Source organism: Triticum dicoccoides, chromosome 6A (assembly GCF_002162155.2).
Source record: "Triticum dicoccoides isolate Atlit2015 ecotype Zavitan chromosome 6A, WEW_v2.0, whole genome shotgun sequence".
In the NCBI taxonomy this organism is placed as follows: domain Eukaryota; kingdom Viridiplantae; phylum Streptophyta; class Magnoliopsida; order Poales; family Poaceae; genus Triticum; species Triticum dicoccoides.
In genome coordinates this window covers 107,226,333-107,249,873 of record NC_041390.1, presented here as the reverse complement: position 1 = coordinate 107,249,873, position 23,541 = coordinate 107,226,333, and the positions used below count along the sequence as shown (strand labels likewise).

The 23,541-nt window shown below is 44.6% G+C and overlaps 2 protein-coding genes and 2 pseudogenes across 3 annotated transcripts; 3 read left to right on the top strand and 1 right to left on the bottom strand.

Moving 5' to 3' along the window:
- Window positions 1-1,115: 1,115 nt before the first annotated feature.
- Window positions 1,116-2,546, top strand: LOC119315726 (receptor-like protein 2). The gene is made up of 2 exons (XM_037590234.1): window positions 1,116-1,455; window positions 1,546-2,546. The coding sequence occupies exons 1-2, from the start codon at window positions 1,146-1,148 to the stop codon at window positions 2,544-2,546; spliced, it is 1,311 nt and encodes a 436-aa protein (XP_037446131.1). The 5' UTR covers window positions 1,116-1,145.
- A 774-nt stretch (window positions 2,547-3,320) lies between these two features.
- On the top strand, window positions 3,321-7,356 carry LOC119315350 (receptor-like protein 2). 2 transcript variants are annotated; one of them, XM_037589983.1, is made up of 2 exons: window positions 3,321-5,468; window positions 6,947-7,356. In XM_037589983.1, exons 1-2 carry the CDS (start codon window positions 4,467-4,469, stop codon window positions 7,007-7,009), a joined length of 1,065 nt encoding a protein of 354 aa, XP_037445880.1. In that variant the 5' UTR covers window positions 3,321-4,466; the 3' UTR covers window positions 7,010-7,356. The 2 variants fall into 2 exon arrangements, with proteins under 2 accessions (XP_037445880.1, XP_037445879.1); XM_037589982.1 differs by lacking the exon at window positions 6,947-7,356 and having other exon boundaries at window positions 3,328-6,749.
- A 2,085-nt stretch (window positions 7,357-9,441) lies between these two features.
- Window positions 9,442-11,570, bottom strand: LOC119315348 (annotated as a pseudogene).
- Window positions 11,571-17,619: 6,049 nt separating this feature from the next.
- On the top strand, window positions 17,620-22,153 carry LOC119315347 (annotated as a pseudogene).
- The last annotated feature ends 1,388 nt before the right edge of the window (window positions 22,154-23,541 follow it).

Below are 23,541 nucleotides of genomic sequence, written 5' to 3'. Positions count from 1 at the left end.
GGTGGGTAAAGAGCATAACAAATGCTAGATAGAGTTGGCATGTAAAGGAGACGAATTTAAGTCAGTCATAGGAGAGAGATGAACCTTGTGGTGCTAACGGGTAGAGTTGCTCGAATGATTTGGACGCAGTGTCCAGCCTTATATAGCCAGCGGGGTACAAACTTAGAGGTAGCAAAGACAGTCTAAATCATAATGCCGTCCAATGGTAGTTCAGATACCTAGTTGATCGGATAGCCACCTGTAGCTAATTGATAGCCACGGTTGTTGCTTCCCGTGCTAGTGCCGCTGTCTCTTGTGCAGCCTGCGGACCATGGGGCCAACTTAACTGTGGCCCAGTGCCCATGCCCTCTCTCTTAGCTGCATCCATCATGAGATGAAGAATCTCAATGGTGTTCTGAAGCTAGATGATAGAATGTACTAGCACTGCAAGCATTCCAGCAGCAAAAAAAGGACACACAAAACTAACGCCGAAAATGTTTTAGACTACAGTTCAAACGTACATGTGTGTTTTTCTTGTTCCTGCCTTCCTGCACCAGAAAGGCCGCCGGAGAGGGGGAAACCAGATTGAACATTGTGGGGAAAAAATAGGGAAAGGAGGAAGGCATTTTGTAATTTAGTGTCACTATTTTTTTGCAGCCGGTCAATCATGGCCCCATGAGACAACTATTGTGTACTGAACACAGCCAGACCAGAGGAAAGGGAGTTAGCTGTGAGATGAATTTCTATCACAGGTCAGAGGGAACATGGCGGTTTCTTGTTAACTGATGATTAACTTGGACGTGTCTAGCCTTATATATAGCCAGCTCCCCACTGGGGTAGGTACATTTGCATCAAGAAAAATATGTAGATAACAAACCCAATCCATTTTTAACTCCTTTTTACTAGTTCAATGAAGCTAAAAGAGAAGATCACGGATTCAGCTTAATTACTTAATATATGTAGTGTAATCTTCCATTAGTGAATAAAGAGTATTCTCATGAAAGATTTGACAAAGTCAACTGGGTCGTGGCTATTGATTTCCATGCTAGTGTCGCTGTCTTTTGTGCAGCCGGCTGCATCCATGACTTGCAGAATTTTCTGAATGGTGTTCTGCACACCCTAGCATAATAAAGCTACAGCTAGATGATAAATAGTACTAGCCCCACATGCATTCTTCAAGCAACAGAAAAACAAGAAGGGGGAGGAAAAAACACCAACCAATGCGTTCCTTCACCATTCCTCCGGCCGTGCTGCAGCTGTTCCTGCTACTCTCCGGCCTCTCTCCCGCCACCTCATGCACCGAGCAGGAGAAGCACTTCTCCAGTTCCTCGCTGGGACGTCGGGAGATGGCACCCTCGCCGCGTCGTGGAACCATGAGACAGACTGCTGCGAGTGGGAAGGCATCATTTGCAATGGAGATGGGGCCGTCACTGAGATCTCCCTGGCATCTAAAGGACTTGAAGGGCGCATCTCGCCATCTCTCGCCGACCTCACAGGCTTGCAATGGAGATGGGGCCGTCACTGAGATCTCCCTGGCATCTAAAGGACTTGAAGGGCGCATCTCACCATCTCTCGCTGACCTCACAGGCTTGCTGCATGTCAACCTTTCGCACAACTCCTTCTCCAGTGGCCTTCCGCTGGAGCTCATGTCCTCCAGCAGCATCATCGCCCTTGACGTCAGCTTCAACCGGCTAAATGGAATGCTGCAAGAGCTGCCGTCTTCGATCACCACAGACCGGCCTCTGCAGGTACTCAACGTCTCAAGCAACCAGTTCAGCTTAGAACTTCCATCAGCCACATGGAAAATGATGAAGAATCTTATCGCGTTCAACGCCAGCAATAACGGCTTCACTAGGCACATACCGTCTTCTCTTTGCCTTGGCTCGCCATCTTTGGCTTTGCTTAACCTCTGTCACAACCAATTGAGTGGTGGCATTCCGAACACACTAGGTAATTGCTCCAAGCTCAAAGTGCTCAAAGCTGGCAACAACCACCTAAGTGGGATTCTCCCTGTTGAAATCTTCCACGCTACCTCGCTGGAGTACCTCTCCATCCCCAACAATGGTTTGCAAGGAGAACTTGATGGAGCACAAATGGTCAAACTCAGTAATCTAGCTACTCTTGACCTTGGAGAGAACCACATCAGTGGCAACATCCCAGAATCGATAGGTCAGCTCAGGAGGCTGGAGAAGCTCCATTTGGGTAACAACATGTCTGAGGAGCTGCCATCAACTATGGGCAACTGCACAGATCTCAAAACCATCGATCTGAAGGTCAACAACTTCAGTGGAGATCTAGGCGAGGTGAACTTCTCAACCCCGCAGAATATAAGAAGTTTAGATCTCATGAGGAATCGTCTCGGTGGCATAGTGCCAGAAAGCATTTACTCATGCAGCATGTTGACTGCACTGCGGCTGTCAGGCAACCATTTCCATGGTGAGATATCACCAAGAATAGGCAATCTGAAGCATCTGTCCTTCCTATCACTTGGTAGTAACTCCTTTACAAATATCATGAAAGCTTTGCATGCCCTTAAAAGCTGCAGGAACATCAGCAAAAATAAGTAAACTGTTTGGGTTGGGTGGAAGCTTATAAGCACAGAAAGCCATAACTAAAGCCTAGCCAAACACCCATGTAGCTTTGCAGCCAAGTTCACATGCATGTGAACCATGGTAAAACCACCCTGTTTTGGTCAAGAAGGGTAAATTAAGTGGTGTTATGTGTTCTAACTAGTTCTAAGATATGTTTCGATTGCGACCAAAGTACAATTTTTTTTGAGATGATCAAAACGTTGGTCTTTATTGGATAGGAACCAACTCTTTGGTATGCCAATGCGGCAATGCTCCTTTACCAATCTATTGCGTTTTGTAGTCAATGCTGGCCAATCCGTTGGCAAGCAAAACCTCAACCTAAATTTTGGCTAGCCAATTTTTTGGTAGGGTAAATATGGGCACAAACCAAACAGACCCTTACACCTACACTAGTTTTAGAAGAGGATGAACTGTTTACACAGTTTGCACATGAAAAGGAACACAAACAGCAGAATGGTGATCCAAGCAAGCAGGAAAAATACTTCAGCTGCTTTGGAAGAGTCCATATCCATGGGAAAGATTCCCCCCACCCCCACTCTCACGGTATGTGGAATACAACAGAGAAATTGCCATTTGTCCAGAAGAATGTGTGTTGGCAGGCACATGTATAAACAGTATAATCGATCATAACTATGAAGAGGAGCAGCTTTGGCAACAAAACTTGTCTACGTTCACAAATAACAATGGAGAAACATGGCAACAATATTGCTGCAGACCATCTGAGGCCAAATTAGCTGCCTGAAAATAATTAGCTAGCAAGAGAGGTTGGCAGTGCATGAAGCAAATTCAAAAAAAAGGAATTGTCATTAGAATGTCCTGAAAAAGGACTTAATCAAGAACAGTTGTTTACCAGGTAAACTCGAGCTGCTGAGTAGTGAAAGCAGGAATGTCTATATCATGTGCAGACATCTAAATGCTGTGTTTTTTTTTGTCCAAAAAGGAAAATGACAAGAGGAAAAACAGACATAGGGAGTTGAAGCTCAAAGCTTCTTTGCCACAAAAGAACAGATGAATAATCCATGGGCACTCTTTGTGCATCTGAAATATATCCATTAATGGATGATGCATATGTGCCTTTGATTCTGGTTTTGTTCCAGGACCTCTCCCAAGGAAATGGGTAAATAAGATTTCTGGGGAACTAACAGGAAGCATGAGAAAAAACACAACCATAAAGCATTTTTCAAACTGAAATGATGAGTATTAATTCATACAGCTGGCGGAAAATGACCTCTCATAACAATTATTGAGCAGAATATCTCCCATAGACATGAATCACGTTTCCAAATTTAGGTTGGTACCACCTGGGACAAATCTAGGTTCGTGCCCCCTGGGCCAAAAACTAGGTTCATACCCCCTGGGCCCTCACTAGCTCATGCCATAAACATGTGGTAGTAAGTCTGTAGAGGAGACCACCACCCCCTGGGCCCTGGACAAATCTATGCACTCTTGAGCAGCAATGCAATGAATAGGTCAGGAAAGACGACTAAACTAGCAATTAACCTTACTCTCTTCAGGCATTTACACTTAAACATGAAACTTGGGGCAGTGAGATAATAGATTGATTTCTTGCTACTTGAAATTTTTGGACTAATCGGTAGCTATTAATCCATCCATAACTAGGTGATAGCTATATAAACTAGTTTATAGGGTTTTATTATAGCTATAATGGGTAGGTATGGATGTTGCTTTCCTATGCTAGTGTCACTGTCTTTTGGTGCACCGACCGATCGTGGCCCCAGGCACTGAGGTGCACCCATGAAAAGAAATAGAGAATCTTATGGATGGTGTTCAGTAGCTCTGACATGCAACTAAATCCACCCCTATATGATAACTATCCAGCACTGCATGCATTATTCAAGCAACAGCAAAACAATAAGGGGGAAGAAACACTAACCAATGTGTTCATTCACTGTTCCTCCGGTCGTGCTGCAGCTGTTCGTGCTGCTCTTCTTGGCCTCTCCCGCCACCGCATGCACCGAGCAGGAGAAGCACAACCTCCTACGGTTCCTCGACGGGCTTTCGTGTGATGGTGGCCTCGCCACATCGTGGCATAACAACGGCACGGACTGCTGCGAGTGGGAAGGCATCTCCTGCAATGGAGATGGGGCCGTCACCGGGGTCTCCCTGGAGTCTAAAGGACTTGAAGGGCCCATCTCGCTGTTCCTCACCAATCTCACCAGCCTGCTGCGCGTCAACCTCTCGCACAACTCGTTCTCCGGTGGTCTTCCGGCGGAGCTCATGTTCTCCGGAAGCATCATCGTCCTCGATGTCAGCTTCAACCGGCTCAACGGACCGCTGCCCGAGCTTCCGCCTTTGATTACCACCAACCGGCCTCTGCAAGTACTCAACACCTCAAGCAACCAGTTCAGCTCACAATTTCCATCAGCCACATGGAAGGTGATGAACAGTCTGATTGCACTCAACGCCAGCAATAACAGCTTCAGTGGGAACATACCATCTTCTCTCTGCCTTGGGTCACCATATTTAGCATTGCTTGACCTCTGTTACAACCAACTGAGCGGTGACATACCAAACACGTTGGGTGATTGTTCCAAGCTCAAAGTGCTCAAGGCTGGCAACAAAAACCTAAGTGGGATTCTCCCTGTTGAAACCTTCCGCGTTACCTCACTGGAGTACCTCTCCTTCCCCAACAATGGTTTACAAGGAGAACTTGATGGAGCACATATTGTCAAAGTCAGTAATCTAGCTACTCTTGACCTTGGAGGGAATCACTTCAGTGGCAAGATTCCGGAGTCCATAGCTCTGCTCAAGAGGCTCGAGGAGCTGCATTTAGGTAGCAATAACATGTCTGGGGAGCTGCCATCAACTCTGGGCAACTGTACAAATCTCAAAACCATCGATCTGAAGATCAACAACTTCAGTGGAGATCTAGGCAAGGTAAACTTCTCCGCCCTGCAGAATCTAAGAAGTTTAGATCTCATGATGAATAATTTCAGTGGCATCATTCCAGAAAGCATTTACTCATGCAGCAATTTGGCTGCACTGCGGCTGTCGGCCAACCATTTCCATGGTGAGATCTCACCGAGAATAGGCAATCTGAAGCACCTGTCCTTCCTATCACTTGTTAGAAACTCCTTCACAAACATCACAAAATCTTTGCATGCCCTTAAGAGCTGCAGGAACATCAGCACTCTGTTTATTGGCACAAACTTCATGAATGAGGCCATGCCACAAGATGAAACCATTGACGGTTTTCAGAATCTTCAGTTTCTGTCCATGCAACAATGTTCGTTTACTGGAAGGATACCTACTTGGTTATCAAAGCTTACAAGTCTGAAGATACTAGTGTTATCTAATAATCAACTCACCGGACCAATGCCAAGCTGGAACAACTCCATAAACCACCTCTTCCATCTGGACGTATCAAACAACAGTCTTTCTGGGGAAATCCCAATCGCCTTGATGGAGATGGCAATGCTAAAATCAGACAAGCCTGCCATCTATTTGGACCCAAACCTCCCTGATCTACCAATATATATGAATCCATCACTTCAATACCGCATGGGCAGTTCTTGGCCTAAAGTGCTGAATCTCGGTAAAAATAAATTCACAGGTGTGATCCCACAAGAGATTGGTCATCTGAAAGCACTCCTTTACCTGAACTTGAGTTTCAACAACTTTTATGGAGAGATCCCACAATCAATCTGCAACCTCAGGAACCTCCAAGGGCTAGATTTGTCTAATAACCATCTCACGGGTGCAATCCCTGTGGCATTGGAGAATCTTCACTTCCTTTCACGATTCAACATTTCTAACAACGACCTAGAAGGACCTATTCCAGCAGAAGAGCAGCTGAGCACCTTCCAGGCGTCTAGCTTTGACGGGAACCCAAAGCTGTGCGGCTCTGTGCTTACTAACCATTGCAGTTCAGTTGAAGCAGCTCCCGTCTCCATCATCCCTGCAAAACAATGCAGCGAAAAGATCATCTTCGCGATTGCATTTGGTGTGTTCTTTGGGGTTGGGGTGCTATATGATCAGTTAGTATTATTCAGATATTTTGGATAAGCCCACATCAACTGTAATATGGTCTAGTATGATGTATGCAATGGATAAGGTAATTTGCATATTGTTAGCTTGCTGAATAATACAGGTACATGATGTTTGCTTTTCTAGCTAGCAAACTTGTTAAGAGCTGTAGGAAGATGGCTCCTGGTATAACAAATGGTCCTCTTCGCTGACAAAGTTGCAGGATCAATAGCTCTAACTTTTGGCTTAATAACAAATAACTGCAGTTAAATCCACCCCAATTTCCAAGCTACTGGGCTAATTGATCATGCAGTTATTTGGTTAATACTAACAAATAACTTTTGGCTTAATATCATGCAGTTAACTACATGATGTTTATTTTATTTTAGAATACAAATAAAATAGAGAACTGGGCTAATTACCTCCGAGTCGTGGATCGACGGATCGTATGAGCTACACCTGCGGCGGCCACCAGCCGCCGGTTCGCCAGCTTCCGCGGCTTCCTGTTCGATTCCGGCCGGCCCAACTCGCCGGGTGACTGCGAGGGGCTGGGAAGATGTTCGCCGGCAGGCTGCGAAGATCCGCTAGCCAGTGGGGAGGGGATGGGAGTACGTTCGATGGCTTCAGCGAGGCGCGCACCGGAATCGAGGGAGAAGGTGCCACCAGCGGCGGCGCAGCAGCGCAACATCTTAGAGCTATTGAACCTTCTCCACTGGTGCGCAATGGTAGAAGGTTGGGCTTAGATTTTCTGGATTGCCCAAATCTGTCCGGAACCAGCCCAGCTTATAACTGGGCTCAGACGCCGCTTATAACTGGGCTTCAAAACCAGCCCAGTTGAGCTTTATTTTCAAGTTAAAAATTAGAGCAAATTCTGGGAGCAACTAGTTGACTAGCGTTCCTTCGGGAGCCTCACAACGACCAGCCTCACTTGGCGCGCTCTCAGCCGCCCATCACATGTCACGCTCCGGATGCTCCCTTCGGATTTTGTATTTTTATTTTCGCACGCGTTTTTGGCTTTTTAAACGGTTTTTTCTGGGTTTTTTCGACATTTTGGTTTTCCACCGGTCTTCCTTAGCATTTAGGCTAAAATAATTTGCATGAAAAAACATGTTTTTTTTGCTTCCGCGAGAGGTATGATTTAGCTTTTCAGAGAGGCACAACCATGCCTATCGGAAACGAAAAAAAAAAGTGTTTTCTATTTTATTTTATTCCGTCAGAGGCACGGTTTTTGCTTTCGTGAGAGGCCCGCCATGCCTTTTGGAAACGAAAAAAACATGTTTTCTATTTTTTTCCTCCCACGAGAGGCACGGATCGTGCCTCTCAGAAACGAAAAAAAATGCGTTTTTTGTTCTCTTTTTTTCCGCGAGAGGCACGGTTGTTATTTCCCAAGAGGCACGGCCGTGCCTCTTTCGGAAAGGGAAAAAACCATGCTCCTGGTTCGGTTTTTTTTGTGAAAAAAGTTTGTTAAAATCTACCAAGATGGGATCTAGTTTTGAAGATTTTGACGCGAGAAATCAAACGGTGAAAACAGTTCGATATTTGAATGCACGGTTTAAGAGATAAAATGTTTTGAATAAACAGATCTATGAAAAAAGGGAAAACTCCAAGATTGTGACAAGTGACGCACATATAGCGCGCCATTTGTCGCAACCTAGAAAGGTGAGAGTGGTCTTTGCGAGGAGTACTTCTCAATTAGTGATTTCGGCAAATTCTCATTTTCACCCCATCTTTTAGCATTTCTTACAGTAATTATCTCATTTAGGAGTAAGAGATCTTCAGCTGTTACTAATTTAGGGCCCCTTTGGTTTACATGATTTTTTAGGAATTCAAAAGGATAATAATTTCATAGGAAAATGTTCTTTGAGGCCTTTGGTTATAGCAATATAATCTTATTGCTTATTCCTAGGATAGGAGTCAATTCTTTGCCAAAGAAAAAAGCATTAGCCTAGGCATAATGAAAAAAATTCTTACCACATGAACCAAACGTCATTTCCTTTTTCATTATTTGAGATACATGTCACCGCTTATGGTTTTTCTACTCACTTGATACTCATATCCTATGAACCAAAGAGGGTCTCTGGACACCGGCTGACCCGTGGATTCGCCTCACCTCTGCTTGCCGCTCTGTCGGCAGGCGGTTGGAGGAGAATTTCGGTGTCTCGACTCCGACTAGTAGTTTAGGTTAGGGTTTTTAGTCCTCACAGGGCGGTGTTCAGGCGGATGACAACGCCTCTTCTTTGAGTTGGTCTTCTGAGCTCCGATCCTCCTCGAATTTGTCCGTCTGGACGGAACCAACATAGTGCCAACGTAGATTCCTGTCGTCTCTTTGGGCGCTGAGGTTATGGTTTCTCATCATCTGTTTGTGATGGCGAGATCTGATGCCAAACACGTCAGATCAATTCAGGGTTCAAGCGAAGTCGTCTAAGATGTGTTTTAGGGTTTCAACATCTTGGGGTGAGAACTTAGCTGCGACAAGGGCGCCGTCCCATGTATTCTAGTGTTGTTGGTGGTAGGTAGTTGTAAATGGATAGGAGAGAGAACTATGACTATGATTTTTATTTATTAGTTGTTGAAGGATATCAACAACAATAATGAAGAGATAAGGTGAAAGGGCTTGCCTTGTCTCATATAGTGTTTGCAGGCAATCAAGGGCCGAGTACCACCATTTAGCATGGCCACTGTTTTGCCGGTAGAAAGGATGGTGTCTACCAAAAAATGGTTGGAAATCACGAAGCCTTAGAGTGGATATAAGTGGAGTCCGGGAAACTGAGTCGAATGTTTTTCAAAAGTCAAGCTTAATGACCATGGGTTGCTCCTTCCTACCATGGCAAGACTTGATGAGGTAGGCATCAATGATAACGTGCTCCACGATATTTCGACCATCAATAAAACCCGTTTGATCGCGGTGGACTAGAAATGGGATGAAGGTTGGTAGTTTTTATGTGGCAGAATGTGAGTACCTGGAGTATTCCCCACATACCCTCTTGAAAACTGGGAAAACCATATATACTAGTGTAATATCTAGCTTTACAAGTGCACATAACTCATGACAGATAGTATGCATGATTAACATCTCATTCTCGGGATAAGAAATAACTTCTCTTTCCGACGCATAGTCATGCCAAACACATCAGTCATATCCAGGCCCGCTTGCCGCATGCCGTCCGGGAGCTCCCAATCATAACAATAGACAAGGTTGGCGAGCATGATCTCCACAGACGCCATCCCAAAATTTATCCCGGGACACATCCTTCGCCCAGCTCCAAATGGCAGAAACTGAAAATCCCTCCCTTTGAAATCGAGGGACACGATGTCCACAAACCTCTCCGGCATGAACTCGTCGGCAGCCTCCCACGATCCAGGGTCTCTACCAAGAGCCCAAGCGTTTACGATCACACGAGTTTCAGCGGAGACTTTATAACCGTCGATATCGCATTCGGCCATGGAGAGGTGCGGGAGGAGGAGCGGCAGCGGTGGGTGTAGCCGGAGCGTCTCCTTCACGACGGCCTTTAGGTAGGCCATGTTGCCCAAGTCGTCCTCGGTCACCATTTGTTGGCCCTTGGGTGTCTTTTGCCTCACCTCGGCTTGAAGTTTGGTCATGAGGTTCGGCTTTCGCATGAGCTCAGCCATGGCACACTCGAGAACTATGTATGACGTATCCGTGCCTGCCACAAACATGTCTTGTGTATGGGTTCGATCTGAAGCATCAGCACACTTAATATATGACCATATTTACCATAATAGGCTAGCTACGAACATACAACATTTGTCCTGGTTTATTTGTCTCCATTGTAATCTGTGCTAAATTTTGACCATAAATTTAATTAACAAAATATTCGTGCATGTCACCAAAATTTATATTATCAAAAACTATGTTCAAATAAGAATCTAAGGATATAATTATTTTACATGTATTAAGGTTTTGTCAGTTAAATATTTGGTCAAAATTTAGCATAAATTACAAAAGGGACTAATAAACCAAGACAAAGGTATTATGAGGGTATGAGAGGAGATTTACCATCAATATGGCCTTGATATGCTCTCTGGTGAGATTGTACCCCTCCTGAAGATCGAGCAGCACATCAACGAAGTCTGTCTCTTCTTGATCTTCTTGCTGATCGTGCTCGGGGTGTTGCTCCTGTGCCGATGCTTTGCTGACATGGTCGTCGATGATCTTATCGAGCAGCTCGTCCCATTTCCTCTTCAACTGATTGGTCTTGGCAAACACCAGTCGCGCGAGCACGCCCACCTTGGCCAGGCCCGGGAAGTAGTCCAGCACGCTGAACCCGCCAAACGCGGCCACGTTCCCGTCGATCGCCTCCCGGAACAGCTCGTTCCGGCCTTCCTCCCGGAAGAACTTCCCGGACACGGCGCGGCACGCTATGTCGTTGGTGAAGCTGCCGAGCAGCCTCGTCATGTCCACGGGGGCGCCGGCGGCCGCCGCGCCCCGGATCCCGGCCATCACCAGGCGCGCCTCCTCCTCGCGGCCGCGGCGGAGCGAGTGCACCTTCCTGGCGCTGCGCAGGTGCGTGGTGACCAGCCTCCTGGCCTGGCGCCAGAACTCGCCGTAGGGGGCGAAGGCGACGTCGGCGCCGCCGCCCAGGAGGGCGTCGACGAGCGCGCTCGGCGGCCGCGAGGCGAAGACGTGGTCGTGCGTGCGCAGGACCGCCTCGGCCGCGCGCGGGGAGGAGACGACGAGGGCGCGCGTCTGGCCGAGGCGGAGGAGCATGAGCCGCCATCGCCGTGCTTGGCGGCGAGGGCGGCGAGGGAGACGTGCGGGTCGGGGCCGACCAGGTGCAGGTGGCCGATGAGAGGGAGCTTGTTCGGAGGCGAAGGGAGGGGACGGCCCCCATGGTTGTCCGCTGCTGCTCGCTCGCCGGCCGACCTCGTGGTTGTTGCCCGGAGGAGGAGCAGCAGAGGGACGAGTAAGAGATAGAGCAATAGTGGTAGCACTGGTTGAGCCGCCATTGCCGGCTCTAGTTGTACTAGCGCGTAGCAGTACTGGACCCTCCCTTGGTGTCGTATTTCTGTGTTTTTTTGTAAGTTAAATGTACTCGTATTTGTAGCTGGTCGAGAAGAGTGATCGAGTACAGAGAATCACTGTGATCTTCTGACCACGACTGGATGTGTAGCCCATGCTCGCGATTTGCTACGTGACAATGAGGTTTGGAGTTTGGTGCGTGCCCTTCTCCACTTCTGTTCAACGTTTAGTTGTAGTGGACTTGAATTTCTCCATCGATGGACATGCGCGGCGCAACCATGATCACGTACGTACGTATCTTATCCACCTGCCAATGCATGGAAAATATGTTTTTCCTTCCGCAATAGTTACGTGTAAGTTGACTAAATTTACAATGTGGGTAAGTTAATTTTGTGGAAGGAGAAATGAATGAAGGAGGAAGAAAGCTGGAGGAAGAAGAAAGAAGAACATCCGTTGGATCTTTAATATAATAGCCAAAAATCGATTTACCCAAAATAAATTTTCGTGCTGACTTACATGTAGCTTATCTTCAACATAAGACAATGCTCCGCTGCAGCTGTTATTTACTAACTAGCAAAAAGGCCCGTGTGTTGTAACGAGAGATTTTTTTTATAATCTCCAATGACCATGACCACATTTTGCTGCATCATGAAGATACACTATCGCTGTCAATTTTCTTGAAATCATTAACATTTTTTAAACTCGTGCACATATTTGAAATCGTGAATATTTTTCAAATTTGTGAACACACTTACAATATTTCAAACATTTCCTAAAATCAAGAACATTTTCTGAATTCATGAACATTTTATACAAAATCAATTTACCCAAAATCTTTATCTTTATTTTTTAAAAAAAATTAATAATAAAGGGGCTAATGCTTCTGTCGGTACATCATCGAAATTGTCTCCAAAGTTGCAAAATATTATCCATCAATGTCATCTATAAGTGATAAAAAAACGTATCACACAGGGGAATCCGCGCTTGGTCCGGCCCAGTAGTAACCTACTATACTGCGCTCTGCGTGCTGGGAGAAGAAACAGCGCGCCTCTTCGGGCCGGCCCATATCCGGGAGATCTGTCATAAATTTCGCATTTTGTTTTTCTGTTGCATCTTCGTTTTTTTTCTAATTTAAATAATTTGGTAATTTAAAAATGTTCGGTCAATTAAAAAATGATAATTCTGAAAAAAGATTAATAATTCATAAATACTTGTGGGCCCAGAAAATGTTCGTGATTTTTAAACATATTCGTGTATTCAAAAAATATTCACAATTTTGAGAAAAAATGTAAGGGAATAAAAAATGTCCATGATTTTTTTATAATTGTTTATTCAAAATGTTAATAAAATTAAACAAAATTTCGCCAATTTGAAAAATATTCACGATTGAAAAATATCCTAGAAATTCAAAAACTGTTTGAGACTTACAAAATAGTTTATTGATTCAGAAAATGTTCGCTGATTGAAAAAATGGTCATGCATTTCGAAAAATGTTCGTTAAGTCAAAAAATGGTTGTGAATTTCAAAAATTGTTCCACCAAACAATTTCCAAAAAAATGTTCATCGATTCTAGAAATGTTCGCCTATTGAAAAAAATGTATTTTAAGAATGTTCATAATTAAAAAAATGTTTGTAAATAGTATAAAATGTTCATGGTTTTAGAAAATGTCCAAAAAACTGTAAAAATGTTCATGCTTTCAGATATGTTCACAAGTTTAATTTTATTTCATGATTTTGAAAAATTGTTCACGATTTCACAAAAATGAGAGTGATACTGTATCTTCGTGATGCAACAAAATGCGGTCATTGCCATTGGAGGTTATGATTTTTTTCTGTTGCAGCTGGGCTCTTTTGCTAGATCAAAAAAAAATTCGTGGATTTCAAAAATTGTTCCACTAATTTCCAAAATAATATTCGTCAATTTTAGAAATGTTTTCCGATTCAAGAAAATTGTTTAAATAATGTTTGCAAATTTTATAATAAAACATTGATAAATTCAAAAAAAGTTCTTTATTTTAGAAAATGCTCGAAATTTTGTGAAAGTTTTCATGATTTCAGATATGTGCACGAGTTAAAAAAATATTCATGATTTCATGAAAATGAGAGTGATAGTGTATCTTGGTGACGCAGTAAAATGTAGTCATGGCCATTGAAGATTATCAAAGTTTAAACATGTCCCCTTGCCATGTCGTTGTCCTCAGCAATATATATTACTAGTGTTAAAAAACGTTTTACATTATGAGACGGAGGGAGTACAACATTAACTGTTCGGCACATAGTCTTCCCTTCATAGCCATGTTATCAACATACCTCCTCGTTGCTCTTCATCTCGGTGTAACGTGGTCTATTCAGCTTGGTCATCAAACCTGAAACATACAACATTCTACCTCGGCCCCCTCCTTTGGATCAACGGTGCGCATGACGTGAGGGAATGCGCGGTGGTGGCAAATGGTCGTGGGGGTGTCTGGGGCGATGCTTGCGTTTCCGAGGGGGAGAGGCTGCGTCGAGATGACGCGGTGGCCCCGGATAGCTGTACGGGCGTCTGTGAGGCTAGCCTCACCCTGGCGACAAATCAACGAGGGATGGGAGATGGGACGAGAGGGAGAAGATTGTCGGTGGGCAGCCGAAGATGGTGGAGACTACTCGACAAGGGGGTCAACGTTGACGGGTTAGGGGAGCACAAGGCGGTGAAATTGGAATTTAAATGGCCGCATAAATAACATCACCGACCAGTCCATAAACAAATCAGTCGGTCTTAGGGCATGTATAATGCATAGCCTCAAGGTGATGCCTCGCATGCCATGTAGAATCGGATATGACGTAAAGTAGGTTCGGATAGGGAAGCGGGATCCTCTCCAGGAGGCGGGTGCTTGAAGAGAAAAAATGTGGTCCAGTGACAAAAGCTGAAAAAGGTTGGAGTGAAAAATAAAGATGCATGTGTATTAGGGTCTTTATTTTCTATTTCTTAATGAGGCCCACTAGTGATAGCTTGCATTGGAAAGAAAAAATTAATGTAGATGCCTCAAATTGCTTTTGTCATGAGGCATATGTATCCATATACCACCATTGTACATGCCCTTAACAAGCTACAATGATGGGCTAAACTTAGCTGACCAGTCAGTGATGACATCAATGTCTTTTGGTAATTTGGGAGTGGCGCTAACAAGATGTCGTTATCAGTCGCGGATCGTCTGCTTACGCACCATCGTGCTTCGTCACTGTTCATTATGCGCCTGCAGGTTTCCCTTCAATTCAGTCATCTTCGTGATATCAGCCGTGTCTCGGATGATAGAAACCTACACCACCAGTACCGCAGTATTAAATTCTCACTAATGCATGGCTGCCAGCTTACGATTCAGTCCATTGTGTGGCTCGAAAAGGATAGCCAGCCCTGTCCAGAAGAAGAGAAAAGAAAACAGACTCAGGTCCAGCAAACAGTTCCAAGTCTAAGCACCCAAAAAAGGCAGTTTCAAAGCTCACAATGGAACTTTTTTCTGGAAATGCCTCTGCATCATGACGATGCATGCATTTATCTTATTAAAAAATCCACGAAGTATCATAAAGTCATAAAAGTATTACAGCCCACAAGCGGAGCGAAGCAAAAGAATAAAAGAAAAGTACATGCTGACAATCACAACCGATACGGCAATATGAAGGATATGCTTCCTAGACTCCTATCCTGTTATGCGACCGTCATTCGAACTGGTTGAATATAGCCCGTGCTACCATCTCCCACTGGGTTGCACCCAGTAGATCCATGCGGTAGCTCTGAAGATGACCTGCAAGAAAGTTAAAGTGTGTTGTCTGTTAAAAATCAAATCATTCAAATCATTCCTACAGTTCCATATAGCACACAGAAGCGCACATATTCCAATCCGAATACAAGTCGCAGTAGTATGTTCAACCCTAGCTAACCACGTTCCAAACAAGGACTCAATGTCAACTGGAGGATTAATGTTGAAGGCTATATGAATTGTTATCCAAAGCAATTTGGCGAGTGGGCATTCAGGGAATAAATGTTGTATTGTTTCATCATGATCACAAAAACAACAATGTGAACTACATACTCATCGCCTCTTGATTAAGTTGTCCTTGATGAGTATTACTTGCTTATGGACGAACTACATAAAAATTTTAATACGCAAGGGAACCTTAATCTTCCAAATATGCAACGATCTTTAGATTGAACCAGAATTAATCAAATCCATATAGAAAGATTTCACCGTAAATACCCCATTTTTAGCTAATTTCTATTGCGTCGAATCCGGCTGGTCGGAGAGTTGACATCTATTAATCTCCGAACCAAGTGCATCCAGTCAGTCCATCGCTCACCAACTAACGCACATCTGAACTAAATATTCAAAGGATTTTTCTGGAAAACTGTGCCTATATAATCCTCCTTACGTTGCACAATGTTATAAAAGATGGGATATTATACGGCGAGGGGTGTCTCTCATAACCACGTATCCTCCTAAAATCTTGTTGACATCTCATTGCCAACCAAAAATTTGACCCTACGAAAGAACAAGTCCTTCGTTCTCATAAGCCCTTTCCAAAATGACGAGTCTCACAATGGAACTAGACAGTCAAGATGAAGTAATGATGGAAATGGAAAGAGTATAAACTAGCAGCAGCTTCCAACTGGTCCTCGTGCATGCTTGGCCTCAGACGTAGAAGACTTGAGACCTATTCTATTGGGAGCGCGATGACTAAATTCTACAAAATCTGTACAAGGATCTGCGGAAATTCACGGATTCCAAACCACGATGACCGAAGTCCGTCACCCAAGTTCATACTTGGTGTATGGTTGCTGCTAAGATAAAGTCAGAGTTGCTTGCTCTGCCTTTGATGAGTACTTGTTCAACCCTCCCTGAACAAGTTGCAGAGGCAACAATCAATCAATATATCTACCTATCTCATATGGAGACGGTTTTACCTTGCTGCTTTTCTGTAATAAAAAAAAGCAAGAAAAGGAGCCACAGGAAGTTGAAGCTCAGAGCTTCTTTACCACAAGAGAAGAGGGGAATACACCATGGCCACTCTCTGTGCATCATCTGAAGTACATTATTCATGAATGATGCACATGTGCTTTTGACTCTGCTTTGTTCCAGGACCTGTACCCAGGGAAATGTCACAAAAATATGATCTGCAAGGAACTAACAGGAAATATAAGAAAAACCACAACCATGAAACAGTTTACAAACTCTGGTATAATGAATATTTTGTTCACTAACTACAAAGCGCGGTTACTGTAAACACAACCACTCTGTACCACTTAACACTCACTTAAAAACATCACTAATTGAACTGTGATATTTCAAACTTGACATATATACTGTACTTTCGCCGCAACTTCTTGTACTAACCGTGCACTTTACTTTAAAAAAAGAGAGACAGTTTCAAGGCTCGCACCGGAGCCTACATAGTCAAGGTGAAGTAATGGTGGAGCCAGCAAAGAGTATAAACTAGCAGTTACTGGGTGGCCCTGGTGTATGGTCTGCTTCTGACTTTCTGTCGAACAAGACTTGACCCCGATGACCAAAGTCAAGTCACTCGCTCTGCCTTTGAGTCAACTTTCCATGAAAAGAAGTCTCATTCCAGGCATACACACGTGGTCGAGGGTTTTTGCCAGGATCTTCATTCACGGTGTATGCCTGAAGCAAAGTAACAAGAAATGAAATACAATTACGACGCCCTAAGAGAAAGAATCAATCAATAACAGCTATTCAACAGGTAAACTCGAGCTGCCGAGTAGTGAAAGCAGGAACTCATGTACGTCTCAGATGGAGACAGCAGCGACAAATCTGTCTATCCTCATTTTCAAAAATAAATAAAAACACTAACCATGAAACTGTTTTCAAACTGATGTAATGACTATTTTGTAAACACAACCAGTTTCAAACTGATATAATAGATATTTATTCGTTAGAGTTGGAAGCAAATGCATGATAAATATCAAGCAGAATATCTCCCCATAGACATGAAACACAACTTTTCAAAATGTTCCCGCGAAGCATGAGTTGGATAGGTATGTACCTTCTCAGGAGATTCTATTGAAGTGTCAAAAACGCTCTTATATTATGGGACGGAGGGAGTAACTACCAACAGCGAGCACAAAGGAAAACCAGAACATTTTGTCAGTCTCAAGCATGAATTGAGAAGAGAATACCTACTGAACAATGAAATAAGAAGAAATTTCAAAACATAAGCAAGATACACACACCTCTGATCGACCATTTGACTCTGATTTCCAGAATCTAACTTAATTCTGCATTAAAGCATGGAAAACAAATCACGCTGCCTGGTTACTGGTACCAATCTGCATTCATCTTTATCAAAAGAAATCCAGCCCATGTGAACTCGTATATCTGTACCACACTCAAGGATAGCAAGACCTCAGCGTCAAGCATGCAAATTCCCAGTAAGCCTCAGCGGGCCCAAAACTGGGTTGGTACCCCAGGGGCCAGGGCCAGGCTATATCTATATATAGCAGCCTGCTACTACTCATGCCACCACCTATATGGCCACTGTTAGATGATAAATGGTACCAGCAGTGCATGCATTCTGCCAGCAACAGCAAAACAAGGGGAAAAAACACCAACCAATGCGTTTCTCCATCATTCCTCCAGTCGTGCTGCAGCTGTTCGTGCTCCTCGTCTTGGCCTCTCCTGCCACCACATGCACCGAGCAGGAGAAGCGCAACCTCCTTGGTTTCCTTGCCGGGCTGTCGCAAGATGGCGGCCTCGCCACATTGTGGCGTGACAACGGCACGGACTGCTGCGAGTGGGAAGGCATCACCTGCAATGAAGACGGAGCTGTTACTGAGGTCTCCCTGGCATCTAGAGGACTTGAAGGGCGCATCGCGCCATCCCTTGCCGACCTCACCAGCCTGCAGCGTGTCAACCTCTCATACAACTCCTTCTCTGGTGTCCTTCCTCCGGAGCTCATGTCCTCTGGAAGCATCATTGTCCTCGACGTCAGCTTCAGCCAGCTCAACGGACCGCTGCCCGAGCTGCCATCTTTAGTTACCGCCGACAGGCCTCTGCAGGTACTCAACATCTCAAGCAACCAGTTCAGCTCAGAATTTCCATCAGCCATATGGAAGATGACGAAGAATCTGATCGTGCTCAACGCCAGCAATAACAGCTTCACTGGGCACATACCATCTTCTCTTTGCCTGGGGTCGCCATCTCTGGCTTTGCTTGACCTCTGTCACAACCGATTGAGTGGTGATATTCCCACCGCACTCGGTGATTGCTCCAAGCTCAGAGTTCTCAAGGTTGGCCATAACAACCTAAGTGGGATTCTCCCTGTTGAAATCTTCCACGCTGCCTCGCTAGAGGAGAACTTGATGGAGCACACATGGTCAAACTCGGTAAGCTGCTTACTCTTGACCTTGGATGGAACAATTTCGGTGGCAACATCCCGGAGTCCATAGGTCAGCTCGGGAGGCTGGAGGAGCTCCATTTGGATAGCAATAATATGTCTGGGGAGTTGCCATCAACTCTGGGCAACTGCACAAATCTGAAAACCATTGATCTGAAGATCAACAACTTCAGTGGAGATCTAAGCAAGGTAAACTTCGCCACCCTACAGAATCTAAAAAGTTTAGATCTCATGAGTAATAATCTCAGTGGCATGCTTCCAGAAAGTATTTACTCATGCAGCAATTTGACTGCACTGCGGTTGTCATACAACAATTTGCATGGTGAGATCTCCCTGAGAATAGGCAATCTGAAGCACTTGTCCTTCTTATCACTTGTTAGAAATTCCTTCACGAACATCACAAAAACTTTGCATGGCCTTAAGAGCTGTAAGAACATCAGCATCCTACTTATTGGAAAAAACTTCATGAATGAGGCCATGCCACAAGATGAAACCATTGACGGTTTCCAGAATCTTCAACATCTCGCCATACACCATTGTTCGTTGACTGGAAGGATACCTATGTGGTTATCAAAGCTCACAAATCTGAAGATGCTAGACTTATACAGCAATCGACTCACTGGACCAATGCCAAGCTGGATCAACTCCCTAAACCACCTCTTTCGTCTGAATGTATCTAACAACAGTCTTACTGGGGAAATCCCAATCACCTTGATGCAGATGCCAATGTTGAAATCAGATAAGCCCGGCATCTATTCGGACCCAAGCCTCCTTGACCTTGATCTAGTTATTTATGTTGCGGATTCATCAACACTTCAATACCGCATAGACAGTGCTTGGGCCAAAGTGCTGAATCTCAGCAACAATAAATTCACAGGTATGATCCCACAAGAGACTGGTCAGCTGAAAGCACTCCTTTTTCTGGACTTGAGTTCCAACAACTTTTATGGAGAGATCCCGCAATCAATCTGCGACCTCACGAACCTCCAGGAACTAGATCTGTCTAATAACCATCTGACGGGTGAAATTCCTGCAGCATTGGAGATTCTTCACTTCCTTTCGCAGTTCAACATTTCCAACAACGACCTAGAAGGATCTATTCCAACAGCAGGCCAGCTGAGCACATTTCAAATTCTAGTTTTGATGGGAACCCAAAGCTGTGCCATTCTCTGCTCAGTTCGGTTGAAGGAACTCCTGTGTACATCATCTCTGCAAAAGAATGCAGCATTAAAGTCATCTTTGCAATTGCCTTTGGTCTTTTCTTTGGGGTAGGAGTGCTATACGACCAGTTAGTATTATTCAGATATTTTGGCTAAGCAGCTAAACCCACTTCACTGTAATCTGATCAAGTATGCAATGGTCTAGTATCCAGATATGTTGTTTACATCTTTGTATCTGCATGCAATGGATCTTAATAGTGTATTAATTGAATATTGTGAGCTATGGTTATTAGCAGAATGCATGTTTCTGAAACAGTGCACATGCAAAGTAGTTTGGTCAGTATGTACCTGGACGTATCATGCTTCTGGATGCTGTTGCTTTCTGCAAACAAGTGCTTTTTTCTAACCATAGCTCTGTCTCTTCTTTCGTACCTCGATATATGATCAATATGGAACATGGCTCACTGGATTTTTCATATAGAATGAAATAACTAGAGTCTGGAAGATTGAACAGATGAAAGATTCCCAGAAGACGCCATTTGCCTTCACATCAACTAGTATGCGTGTACGTACTGCAAAGCATGTTTGGCTTCCATAATTGATACTCTGACCCACAATATCATGTTTTCACATGCTAACACTGATATCGTTGATATAAAAGAGAACTGTAAAATCAAGTGATTTTACACTCGATTTAACATGTCAACCCGTTCAATCAATCATATTACAATCAAAACAAAAATATAAGCCCACATATATTAGCATTGCATGACCCAGGGATTTTGACTACGCCGCAGTATTGCCACAGTGAGGCATCGCTCGTTGCATAGATGCCTAGGCCGTCATGCATCTGCCACCCATGCCAACGTGAGAGAGAGAGAGAAGACAACTCCCAAGGGAAGCAAAGGTGTGCCTCTTCAACCCCCATGAGACAACCTAAATGGCACATCCACCCCCCATGCAGGCCGCTGTCACACCACCATCGATCTCCAGCACTCGAACACTCCCTTTAAGCCTCTCTGCCAACAGACTGCATAACTGTAGGCCACGTACAACACCAAACCGAGGCTCCAGGTCTCCAAGGCAACACTTTTAAGAAAATAAATGGATGAAGGTTTTTCACCTGGAGAGTACAAGGAGTGGAGAAGTGAAGTCCTTAACAACGCCTCCAAGCAAGAGAACGACGCCCAAAGGCGCCATCTCAACAACGCCACTAAGCAGGAGCATATGCCCAAAGACACCATCTCAACGACGCCTCCAAGCAGGACAACGGCACTGGTAAATGTCAAGAGAAAGTTTTCACTCAGAGCACCATGTTACGCCACCACTGCCACCCCTTGCCTGCTACATGCAGCCCACACAGCCGCCGCCAAAAGCCGCACCATCCAGAATCAAAGAGCCTGCCACGCGAAGGATGAAAATGCTCACTACCATTCATCAGGGAGCCACTACATGGCATTGCTCAAGGCGTGTGGGCCCAAGCTCCACCGGAGCCCCCACGACACGCCCCAGGCAGGATAGGCGAGTGTTGCCACACGTGAGAGATCTGATGGTGAAACCCGTTGCATGGCTCTCCCGTAGGCCCAGCTGCCTGGGCCCGCGCCACCTAGAGACTTCAAAGTGCGCTAAATGGTCGGGTAGGGGCGATCCGGGCCAGCAAACAAGCTCCACCAGCGGGGAAGCACCATCGGGCTAAGGGAGAATTGTGTAAAAAAATCAGGCTAAGAGAGAAGCGCCGCCTTGTTGTCAATAGTCGCTCTGGGCACCACAGCCAGCGCCAAGGAATGCACCAACCATGCAAAGCAGCACAGGAAACACAGTTGACATTCGCCGGCCGTCGCTGCCTGTTCCAGCGGCAAGGAGCATGTTTATTTAGGTTTAGGGTTTGGGACACCCTAGATGTAATGAGTTGGCGGAGAAACTTCGAGGTTGTTGATGCAGTGTTGATATGGAAATTGGGCTTTGGCCACGGTGGCACACCATATTGGAACAAGTGATCCTCCAGCCTGAAAATAGTGGGCCCAACCTATCCGACCGGCCAACGAAAGAGCAACTGGGGATCATGTCGATACTTAGGACAAAATATGTGGTTTTATAAGAAAAATGTTCAAAAGTTGTGTGGGAGTGTTATAAGCTGTCCTGTGCGATCACTCCGAGTGTAAACATTATGTCAAAGTCACAAACAGCGGAGCTCGTGTGAATGGGGGTTGTAGGTGCTGTTTCGGCCGGTGGTTGTCGTTGGTAAAGAGGTGAGCCATAGGGGGAATTCGGAGATGGCAGCTTTTTTCTGAGGGCCGGCACCCAAGGAGGCTGGGTGGTGAGAACCCTAGCGCTGCCACATCATATCTCTGCTTGATTAGGGAGGGAACAAGAGGAGAGACAAGGTTTTGGGAGAGATCTCTCTGTATCATAAGTGTTGTAGGGGAAGGGCAGACATAGGACTTGTGTAGGCAGAGTGACATTCTAACAAGTATCGCCAGATGTTTTTTTTTCCCCTTTCACAGAAATAAAAAACCACCATGCATTCTAACAAGGCAAAAATAAGCAATCTGTTTTGCTTGGGTGAGCCTATGCAAACACCCATGTAGCTTCACAGCCAAATTCACATCCATGTGAACGACATGGCGGAGTAAAAGTTGTAAAACCACCCTGTTTTAGCAAGAAGGGTAAATTAAATGGCATCAAAAATTGAAGGGTGTGTTATAACTAGTTTTAAGGTATGTTTGGATTGCAGCCAAAGTGTACCCTGCAATCTTTTTGGCCATGATCAAAACGTTGGTCTTTGTTTGGATGGGAACTAATCTTTGGGCATACCAATGAGGCAATGGTCCTTTACCAACTCTAATGCATTTTCTAGGCAATGTTGACGGATCCGTTGACAAGCAAAACCTCAACCGAAAATTTGGGTAGCCAGCTTTTTGTAGGGCAAATATGAGCACAAACCAAACAGACCCTTAGACCCACAATAGTTTGAGAAGAGGAACTGTTTACACAGTTTGCACATTAAAAGGCACACAAACAGCAGAATGGCGGTCCAATCAAGCAGGAAGAATACTTCAGCTCCATAGTAAAAAATGAGAAGAGTTCATATCCATGGGAAAGACCAAGGAATGTGAAATATAACAGAAAAAGTGTCATTTGAAAAGAAGAATTTGTGTCGGCAGATACATGTATAATCAAACATAACTATGAAGAAATTGTCTATGTTCAGAAATCAAAATGGAGAAACATGACAACAATATTCTGCTGCTGATTGCATTTGAGGCCACATTAGTCGCCTGAAAAGAATTACCTACCATGAGAGGTTGACTGTGCATGAAGCAAAGTAAAAAAAACAAATGAAATGTCATTACAGTGTCCTGAAATGGAATTAATCAAGAACAATTGTTTAACAGGTGAACTCGAGCTGCCGAGTAGTGAAAGCAGGAATATCTATCTCATATGGAGACATCTACAT

Coding starts and splice junctions, on each gene's coding strand:
- LOC119315726 (XM_037590234.1), top strand. CDS start 1,146: ATGCATTCTTCAAGCAACAGAAAAACAAGAAGGGGGAGGAAAAAACAC. Junction 1,456..1,545: donor CTTGAAGGGCGCATCTCGCC/ATCTCTCGCCGA, acceptor GGCGCATCTCAC/CATCTCTCGCTGACCTCACA.
- LOC119315350 (XM_037589982.1), top strand. CDS start 4,467: ATGTGTTCATTCACTGTTCCTCCGGTCGTGCTGCAGCTGTTCGTGCTG.